At 40.3% G+C, this 11,250-nt stretch overlaps 1 protein-coding gene across 1 annotated transcript; it reads right to left on the bottom strand.

The window, feature by feature from the left end:
- Positions 1-3,367: 3,367 nt before the first annotated feature.
- LOC112258692 (cAMP-specific 3',5'-cyclic phosphodiesterase 4D) lies at positions 3,368-11,247 on the bottom strand (the record flags this gene model as incomplete). Its single annotated transcript, XM_024433219.2, is given in 10 exon segments — positions 3,368-5,757; positions 5,968-6,011; positions 6,014-6,149; positions 6,285-6,407; positions 6,554-6,708; positions 6,966-7,065; positions 7,224-7,388; positions 7,525-7,623; positions 9,589-9,761; positions 11,155-11,247. Coding segments are annotated over 10 exon segments (1,493 nt in total), but the record flags the coding sequence as incomplete, so codon positions are not given.
- Positions 11,248-11,250: the final 3 nt, after the last annotated feature.

Raw genomic sequence — 11,250 nt, 5'->3', positions numbered from 1 at the left:
TGGAGAATACTTGTTGCGTGGTGCATGATGGGTAATGAGTTGGAAGCAGCCATGTCAGAGAGGGTGGAAAACCTCTTTTGGCAATGTTATGTGGATTTGAGGTTGCAGACGTGTCTCTGTCAAAATACTTAGTATTTTACTTAATGGTATAATGTACACTTTTTTTTTTTTTGAGCCTAAAATGGCATACCCAAATCTAACTGGCTGAGCTCAAGACCTGAAGCAAGGATATGCATGTTCTTGATACCATTTGAAAGGAAACACTTGAAGTTTGTGGAAATGTGAAATGAATGTAGGAGATTATAACACATTAGATCTGGTAAAATATAATACCATTTTTTGTACAATCTTCTTTGAAATGCAAGAGAAAGGTCATAATGTATTATTCCAGCCCAGGTGCCATTTAGATGTTGGCCACTAGATGGCAGCAGTGTATGTGCAAAGCTTTAGACTGATTCAATGAACCATTGCATATCTGTTCAAAATGTTCTATCAAGACTGCCAAAATGTGCCTAATTGGGTTTATTAATACATTTTCAAGTTCATAATTGTGCACTCTCCTCAAACAATAACATGGTCTTCTTTAATAGCTACTGTAAATTGGACAGTGCAGTTAGATTAACAAGAATTTAAGCTTTCTGCCCATATCAGATATGTCTATGTCCTGGGATTTTTACATTTTCTCACGATCTCATGCTAATCGCATTAGCCTATGTTAGATCAACCATCCCGCATGGGGGTTTAGACAGACACCGATCCCGTAGAGGTTAAGTAAAAATACTTTTAAGTACTACTTAAGTCGTTTTTGGCGGATTCTGTACTTTACTATTTATATTTTTTGACAACTTTTATTTCACTACATTCTTAAAAAGAATAATGTACTTTTTAATCCATACATTTTCCCTGACACCCAAAAGTACTCGTTACATTTTGAATGCTTAGTAGAACAGGAAAATGGTCCAATATATGCATTTATCAAGAAAAGATCCCTCTGATCTGGCGGACTCACTAAACATACATATACATATTAATTTATAAATGATGTCTGAGTAATAATAAATAAAAAAACAAGAAAATAAAATATACTTTTGATACAAATATTTAAAACCAAATACTACCATAGTACTTTTTTACTGGATGACTTTCACTTTTACTTGAGTCATTTTCTATTAAGGTATCTTTAGTTTTACTCAAGTAAGATAATACGGTACTTTTTCCACCACTGAAAATACTTCATAATTATAAGAGAGGTAGCTATGATCAAGGCAAGCAAATAATTAGATAGCATAGCCTGAAACTGTCAGGCTGAAATGAGTCCATCAATTCCTGCAATGGGGCTTATCATATGTATTGAGAATCCTCATGGTGTGCAATGGAAGTCTCTGTAGCCCATTCTTACTAATCGCTTAGATAGTCTTTGATAAACATGTAGGCCTACTCATACATTGATTCTCTCAAAATAAAAATATGGTGTGGAAGCACAGTATTCACATTCACTTTATAAACCACAATAAACCAGACTATTGAAGACCTTGACCTTTAAATCTACTCCTTTTTTTAATCTCTGATACAATTATTAAGCACACACAGTAGCCGACACAGACAACAAATACAAGCCAGTAGGCCATTTCTCTTTGCTTATATTATAAAAAATCTTCCTTTATTTGTAATTTTAACACACTTTACAGTACCGAACAGTGAAATAAAATAAAAATATACTGATATATAATTGTATTATATAGCTGTTTGCTTATTAAATGCATTTTATTCACAAAATAACACCTCAGTTCTCTCAGAAGAAAACCTTTCATAAAAATAATATAATAAAAAATAACTTGGACACATTTTACACATTACAGCAATATAATTTACAAATATTACAATCATTTCATGGTGTTTTTTCCATTTATATAATTTTCCTAACTTGTGAACAAGTAACACATGGATTAAAGCCCAGATAATTGTTCTTGGAAGGAGTCTAATATGACAAAACTGACCAAGAAGTGGAGGTGGAGCTAATTTCAAAATGGCTACGCAATGTCTCTCTCAGAACCTTCTTGTTTTTTACCTCTCGCTTCACCCATACACATCTGTCAATCAATCTCCTACATGGCATATTGATAATGAATAGTTTTCATTGATTATGACTTGAGCAATATGGAATGGGCAAACATGGAATAGCACAATAGAAAAAAACTAAGGTTTAAACCAGGTCCAACGGAACTAGTGAGAGACATAACTACCAAATCTTCCAACAAACACATACTCTACCCACATATTACTTTAACCACACTGTCTACCCTACAACCTCCCTTGAAATAAAGTTCTGGTACAAAATATTGTCATTTTTCTGATGATTAATCTAATCCTGATTCATCCAATCCATCTAATTAATCTAATAATGAAATTTACACACTTCTGTGTGTGAGAAAAATGATAGCACAAAAGAGAAAGACAGGAAAGATGAGGACAGAAAAAGAGAAGGAAAGTGTGATGGTGTGGCCAGTAGTGTTTTACTGATTTAGTTAATTTTCTTATAACTAAAACATGGTTAATTATCAATGATAATGACCTGAATAAATTTCTAATTTACAATCCAACATTAAAAATATACAAAACAAGCTGTGATAATGATAATAGTTATATTATCAATATGTCATTATAGTTTCATTTCTTGACCATCCACCACCAGAATGATACAAAAATAAAAACTGTAAAAACTGTAAAGAAAACACTTGTGGTATTTTCCATGGTTTTCTGTTCAATATTTAAAAAGAATGGCAGTAATTCATCAAATGAATAATTTCTTCATAAGAAATGATCGCTACAGTATTGTGTTAAAATGGCAATAAAATATTTATTTGTTTTATAGCTCATGAAAAACAAAAAGCCAGATAAACAAAGCCATATATCTTCAAAGACAGAGGGAAGCTTCATGGGAATCTCCTACTCCAGGTACTGAGACAGTAACGTTGGATTCCCATATTCCAACAATTAAAGGCCTGTGCGGTGACACCGCAATGCTGCTCCAGCCAATCACAGAGCTGGACTGGATGGATCTCAGGCCTCTGTTCCATCAGGCACAGGCTGAGCTACGTTACCGACCAGCAGAAACCAGCTATACTTATGTTGTTGTTTTTTTACCCTGTGAACAACTCCAAGTTAAACTGAGACCTATTCAAGCTGTGTGCTGATCAATCCTGTGACCATGACCTCATACAGCTAGGATGGTGATTCTAGTGAGTGATGACACACAACACATGACAAGAGAAAGGTCTCTCTCTCTCTCTCTCTCTCTCTCTCTCTCTCTCTCTGTCTGTCTCTGTCTGTCTCTCTCTCTGTCTCTCTCTCTCTCTGTCTCTCTGTCTCTCTCTCTCTCTGTCTCTCTTTCTCAACATAACATCAGACATTTACTCAGCCCAAGACAGACGTTATTTTCAACCAGAAAAAGTATTGTGAGAAAATATACTTACTCGACATCCGGTCTGCAACAGCTATATGTTTACCACTCATTTGACCTGCATTCCCTGGAGCTAAATTGGCCTATTTATTGGGCCCTCGTAACTGACATAACACATTCATAATATTGGCCATAAAATGTTCCTGTCCATATGCTGATGCTGGGTACATTGTGTATAGACACACAGACACTCACAGATAGAGGCATACAGACATGGTATAAATATACTAGGATATTTAGAATTTATCTTATAAATCTACATAGTTGCAGGTCTGTATCCTGCATTTGACATTAAGGCAGAAAAGCTTAAAACATAACAAGAATGGCTGTGTGTGACTGTCTGAACAGCCTCCTTTCTGGTCAAGCTCGTTCTTTCGATTCCCTCCAATCCTAAAATCACCCTGACAAAATCCTCTCAGTCTGCCCCGTCAAAGCATCTCTCCTCATCAGTTTCCAATCTGTTGCTTTGGTGACAACTGATGCAGTAAGTGAGAAGAGACTGGTGAATAAATACAGTGTGAGTGGGTAAGAGACAGAATGTGAATTTGTGCTGCTGATGATATTATCCTAATCCTTCAAACATATTTAGCAAAAACAATAAAAATAGAAAACAGGCAGAACATATACTGTAAAGTATCACATGGCTTATCCTCAGAAAGTAAAAAAGAAAAATCATTTTCATATGTAAAAACTGGAGAGTCCACAAGCAGCAGGTGTGGTGATGTAGTGGTAGTGACTGCTCCTTATCTACGAGTTCTGAAACGTCTCATCAACTTGAAAAGCAACAAAGGAAGACTTACAGCTGAAAACCTGTCACCACAGAAACATACTGAGCATGTGACACACACACACACACACACACACACACACTAAATCATTAACAGTTACAATAGATATTTGAACAAGAGACAATCTAAAATGAAGACAAAAGCAGACACTCCTGTCCCATGATGCACTGCTTCACGACAGCTCCATGTTTCAGGAGCTGGTGTTTCCAGAAAGGCACACAGCCATCTTGTACCAGTAGCACTTCTTCATAAAGGGAAAATGGGAAAATGGAGGCGGGACCCTCAGGTCCCCTCATCACAGCATCTTCCTTTCTTTATTAAACTTAATCCTCTCTTCTTTTCTCGCTCCACTCCTCCTCTATAGATAGATATCTGTAGTTTTCTTTCCGACAGAAATGGAAAATAAGTCACTCTGAAAAAAACAGAGTTCTTGTTGAATTCTAACAAACATGAACTAGTAATACTGACTGACGCTAGTTAATACTCCATATAGAGATGGCTTTTTCCAAAGAGATTCGTTACCAATCAGATTCCTCTAAACACACACACAAACACACACATTCTCGTGTGTAGACTTCAGAGTTTTTTTTTCCATGAATCAAAGTGTGTGAGTGAGGTGTGTTTGTGTGTGGAGGTGAGTTTGTGCATGTTTATGTGTGTGTGTTTCAGTTCCAGTGCTACACTGTCTTCAATGGCCCATTATTAATGCTTCTCTATGTTCCTCTTTGTCCTCATAGCAGTTCCTCAAGCATCAGCTGGAAGAAACACCTCCAGCTCCAAATCTACAGTTGCTGTGTAAATAGCTTTTCTTTAAGCAATATTATTTGTGTTCCCTTTTTGAAAAATAGATTTATAGGTCTATTGTCTATGTAGTCTTATTTGATATTGGGTTTTGGCCATTGGAAATAAAGGATGGACAACAGGGGCGTGGTGTGTGCATGTGGGGTGTGGCCAGGGAGAGAGGAGCGGAACTCATGTGTCATCAGCTGGTGAGGAGGAGTCTTCCTCCTCCTCAGTCCTCCACGGGGCTTGTGTCAGAGTGTATCTCCACCCCTGACTGAGCTTTCTGAAGAACTCCCCTCTTCTCTTCCTCCTCCTCCATCCCTAATTCCCCTTCCTCCTCATGATGTCTCCTTCCCTTTCATCCTTTACCACATCCTCTCCTTCCTCCTCTTCTTTCTTGTCTTCCTCCTCTCCCTGACTGCAGTCCAGCACCATGTGATTGGGGGTGGTTTTCCCCTCCTCCTCCTCCTCCTCTTCTTCCTCCTCCTGTCCTCCCTCCGTGTCGTCATCCAAGGTGAGCTTGAACTGGAACTTGTCGATGCAGGCGTTGAGCCTCTTGTCTGGGCCGAGGGGGATTGGGGGTGGGGAGATGGGGCTCTGGGGGATGGTGCTCTGGTACCAGTCCCTGTTGTCCTCCAGAGTGTCCAGGATGTCCTGGGCATCAGGGTGCACCAGGTCCCCCCACGTCTCCCACAGAGGGTGCACAATGTAGTCGATGAAGCCCACCTACAGCACACAACACCAGGAGAATCAAACACACTAACAAACATCACACTAATAACAAGCACATTATACACGGCTAAGGAATTTGTGTCAGCAACATGAGATTACATTTATAAACATCAATAATTATTAAGAAAGCATATATAAGAATTAAGCTTTTAGAATTACTTTGAAAGTGATCCCAAAATGTGAGTTGTGTGTATGTTTCCTAACCTGACTCTTCTCCACAGAAGCAGTGTGTTTGTCACACATGGGCTGATCTCCATGCCTCTCTCCCTCTCCTTGTCCCCCTGTCTAAAGAACTCCTCCATGATGCGCTCAGTCCACTCTCTGTACACGACCAGGGGCTTGGTGGGGTTACTTAGGTCCGCACAGTGCACCATGTTCCTCAGCACCTGCAGACACACACATAAGGTCAGGTATCATCAGTGCACGGTAGGCATTGTGAATTTTCTCCAGCTTCAATTTGAGTTTGGAGTACCATTTTTTTCTGCAGGGGATATGTTTAGAGGTCAGAAGGGAAAGCTCACCTGGATGCGGTCAGTGTAGTGGTCGAGCAGGAGCACTCCTGAACTGGTCACCTTCTTCGTCTCCACCATGGTCTTCAGATCAGCCAGCAAACTCATGTGCTTGGACATATCTGTCGCCAAAACCTTGAGAGGTCAATTAAAGGAGGAGGTCAAAAAAAACAACATAAAAATATCAGAAAATAACATTTAAATAACTCTTATAAGCCCCGCCCCTTACTGAGCCAGCAGAGCAGCCCATTAGTGGGTGAGTGTGAGGGCAGGAGCCTCACCATATCGATAACGAGCTTGCGCAGGCTCTGTCTCTGCCTCTTGCTGAGGTTCTGGAAGATGTCACAGTTGTCCTCGTGGAGCAGCTTGAAGCCCACGGCCAGGTGGTGGTTCTCCAGGACTGACTCATCGTTGTACATCAGAGCCAGCTCCGAGTCTGGGGGAAAAGGACAGACAGAACACACCGGGTCAGTACAGAACACATACTAGGTCAGAGCACCTGTAGACACACCCCACTAGTAACCTTTTCACATTACAGTGCTGACTCTGACATTTTCTTTTTACGTTATCAGCTGTGCTACACTGACTGGTGAGTTGAGCTAAACTGAGATGTGATTCAGGGAGCTTTATTCAGTTAAATGCAGTGTACTGTACAGCGTCCTGTCTCCTCCTTTCTCCATTGCAAGGACTCACTGGTGTTGATGAGGAACTGGTTGGACACGCCAGGATGATCCACATCATGGATGGCAGCAGCAAATAACGCAGCCAGGATCTCCAGATCAGTGAACACAGCCTGACAGAGAGAGAGAGAGATAGAACACAGTGTAACCAATCACGTTTTAGAACAGCCTACAGGACATGAATGTGCGATGGCAGTTAGAGTGCAGCTGTGTGCTTCAAGTTAGCTGTTGTTAGACATAGGCTCAGTGTGGGGTGAAATGTGGTTCTTACGTCCAGGGCCGGTGTGGACAGCAGGACGTGGGTGGACTGTGTGACGTCAGCGGCGTGGAGGCTGTTGTGGTAGGCCACGTTGGCATGGTAGTGGTCCTCCAGGGTCATAACGTAGGTCACGAAGGTGTCGACAGGGATTTGAAACGTCTTCAACAGATCCCTCTCCTGCAGGGAAGGAAAACACAGTGTCACGCAAACACTCAGGATCCTATACACGTATATGAACAGCAAAGTCTACATTAAGTCTATATGACCACTCTTACCGAAAATCTAATGGATAAAACCACTGCTTTTCACCCACCTGGAAGATGGCGAACATGATGCAGCTGAGAGGCCTATTATTGGAGAACTCAGCCAGACGAAAGATATTAAGGCCCCACTTATTCAAGTCATCCAGCTCCTGGTCAACAGACATCAGAATCAGAAACAGAATCACCTTTCTTTGCCAAGTAAATGTACACATACCCAGAATTTGACTTGACATATGACTCCATTTAATCCATCCAGAGACCCAAAGATCAATAAATCAAATCAATTCATTTTTGTCCATTCTAATGGAGATTTTTTGGGCCGTATCTCTGAGGCCATACATGCCACTGTGTTAAGTCCTGTTGTACCTTTGAGAGGACATTCTGGGGTATTCAATGATATCATGTGGGGCGTGTGACTGTACTTTCTCATCCTGTTTTTTTTCTTAATGGCTGCCATCTCAATTTAGCACATTTTTTATTTAAAGAAGAAAGTACATGCATGTAAATGTATAATCAAATTTTTGTGAGTTTGATATTCAAATTGTTTCCAGTAAGTAAATACAATGACCAAAAGTATGTGGACACCTGATCTTGTCGAACATCTCATTCCAAATCATGTGCATTGATATGGAGTTGGTCCCCCTTTGCTGCTATAACAGCCTCCACTATTCTGGGATGGCTTTTCACTAGCTGTTGGAACATTGCTGTGGGGACTTGCTTCCATTCAGCCACAAGAGCATTATTGAGGTTGGGCACTGATGTTGGGCGATTAGACCTGGCTCGTGGTCGGCGTTCCAATTCATCCCAAAGGTGTTCACTGGGGTTGATGTTATGGCTCTGTGCAGGCCAGTCAAGTTCTTCCACACCGATCTCAACAAACCATTTCTGTATGGATCTCGCTTTGTGCACAGAGGCATTGTCATGATGAAACAGGAAAGGGCCTTCCCAAAACTTTTGTTGGAAGCACAGAATCATCTTGAATGTCATTGTATGCTGTAGTGTTTAGATTTCCTTTCACTGGAACTAAGGGGCCTAGCCCCAACCAAGAAAAACAGCTCCAGACCATCATTCCTCCTCCACCAAACTTTATAGTTGGCACTATGCATTGGGGCAGTTAGCGTTCTCCTGACAGCCATCAAACCTAGATTTGTCCATCAGACAGATGAAGAGTAAATCTCGCCAATGGTGGCGCGCTTTACACCATTCCACCATTCCAGCCGACGCTTGGCATTGTGCATGGTGATCTTAGGCTTGTGTGCAGCCACTCGGCCATGAAAACCCATTTTATTAAGCTCCAGACTAACAGTTATTGTGCTGATGTTGCTTCCAGAGGAAGTTTGGAACTCAGTAGTGTGTTGCAACCGAGGACAGACAATTTTTACACGCTACGTTACACGCTGCTTCAGTACTCAGCAGTCCCGTTCTGTGAGCTTGTATGGTCTACCACTTTGTGGCTGAGCCATTGTTGCTCCTAGACGTTTCCATTTCACAATATCAGCACTTTCAGTTGACCGGGGCAGCTCTAGCAGGGCAGAAATGGTTGAAAAGGCATCCAAAGACGGTGCCACGTTGAAAGTCACTGAGCTTTCAGGAAGGCAAGTCTACTGCCAATGTTTGTCTATGGAGATTACATGGCTGTGTGCCAGATTTTACATACCTGTCAGCAACGGGTGTGGCTGAAATAGCCAAATCCACTAATTTGAAGGAGTGTCCACATATTTTTGTATATATAAAGTATCTGTGGAATAGTTTGGTGAGTTTTCAGAGCAGTGTAATATATTTTTTCTTACATTAAATAAGAGCTAAATAAGAGCTTGTGTATAAATATCTTGTATTTTTCACCTACTGTACACATATTTACTGTAATGTAAAAATTTTACAAATATAATATTCACAGCATCATAATATCCACTACAGTGCATATACAATAAAATAAAATATAAATAAATGTTGTCAAATGTTTATTTCACTCACAAAAAAGTAATAATTCATAAAGATTTTTTTTCGCTGGGTCTCAGCATGTCAATTTAAATCATCTTCGAGGTGACTGAGTGTTCATGTGTGAGTATGTGTAAGGGTCCACAGATCCCAGATCCAGTACAGGTATACCGTACCCTGGCCAGTGCATCCTCCTGTTCAGTCTTGACTCCGAAGCGTGGCATGGTGGTGTTGATGGACAGGCTGGAGCTGTGTGTCAGCTTCTTCACTCCACTGATATGACACATGGGCTTGTCCCGGTCCCGCTCCCGCAGGGTCGGAGACGGGATCTCTACCTCATTCTGTTTATCTGGAGGAGACATGGAGGTCAGAGGTTAATTAGAATACTTTTGAATGCTTGTTATAAGCATGCATTTATAGCTGATTATTATAAAATACTTTGATTTGATGTGCTATATCTCTATAGTATGCATCATTACAGGGCTCACTTGTAAAGAGACCTGAGTCTAAATGACTGCCTGCACTGTAAACCCCAAGGCCTTTTTAACTCAAATACTTCTAGTAAGTTGAACTCAAAGTCGTTATTACATCAAATGTTTATGTGGTACTGACTCAAAACGAAATCACATTAACTCAATTTTCTAAAGATATGACAAACAAATGAACTTTTTCCCCAGCATGCTCTACTGCAGGTTGATTTTTGGGAATTGTTTTTAATATCTGTGTTTTTGCATGTACATTGAGTGATTGATTAATCTTATGTAAAACACAGTTAAATAACATGCATTTTTCTAAACTAATCCAATAAATTAATTTGATTTTTACAGAAATGGTTGTTCCAATTGAAATGGCTTAGGTAGTCTCCTCACACTGTTCTAACCCTGGCAGTCATGATGAATGCAAGTGAATACACAGTTCTACTGTTGGATAGCCTAACTCTGGCTGGATTCCAATAGGAATTACACATCACTTTGCAAGCCAGCCTAAAGTGACTTGCAGAAGTCTGGTATATTTCCCAGGTTTTCCAGAAATCTGGGTTAGAAGATTGCTGGAAATCCATCAACCTAGATTTTTTTTGAAATTTTGGTTAAGTTCCCTGATGTGGCCTGTCAACCATGAGTTTCAGGCCACTGTATTAGAGTAAATCTAGGCCTCAAAATAAGTCCTTATGAGATATGTAATGTTTAATTATAATGATAACATTTAACTAGGAATTCACTTGGGAAGGCCATAGGACATCCGAAAATGGTTCTGTTACTAACAAATACAGTCATGTGTGATGATTCCACAATTCACTCAAAAAGGCAAGGCACTGGGAAATTATATTGGGGGCGTGGCTTAGAGGGGGCATTACTCTGATACAACTCAAATCAGGACCCCCTACAAGCTCACAGTAACTCTATCAGTTTGATTAATAACTACAAAATCACTTTAAGTAACTGTACTCAGATATATTAAGTTCAACGCGTTTCCCTCAAAACGTTTTGAGTAATGACAGCATATTGGGGTTAACAGTTTAGATAAATGTTATATAACAATAGATGCATTATACTGGTCAGTATTAACTCAAATATAACCCTCTTTCTAAATGGCAGCCGTATAGTGCACTACTTTTGACCAGAGCCACATACATAGGGCTCTGATTAGTTTTCTAGTGGATAGAGGACTGAGGTGTATAAGGGATAGAAGACAAACAGAGACCCAGTCAGGAGTGCAGGTGAAAGAGGAGGTGTGTGACTCACCCAGGAAGGTAGTGGAGATGTATTCAGACACCTGGTTCCCTGAACGACTCATCTCTGACAGGTGAGATAGCTCCCGGTTCAACATCCTCTTAAACT

Source organism: Oncorhynchus tshawytscha, unplaced genomic scaffold (assembly GCF_018296145.1).
Source record: "Oncorhynchus tshawytscha isolate Ot180627B unplaced genomic scaffold, Otsh_v2.0 Un_contig_1369_pilon_pilon, whole genome shotgun sequence".
In the NCBI taxonomy this organism is placed as follows: Eukaryota; Metazoa; Chordata; class Actinopteri; order Salmoniformes; family Salmonidae; genus Oncorhynchus; species Oncorhynchus tshawytscha.
The sequence above is the reverse complement of the archived record's forward strand: the minus strand, read 5'-3'. Positions and strand labels throughout refer to the sequence as shown.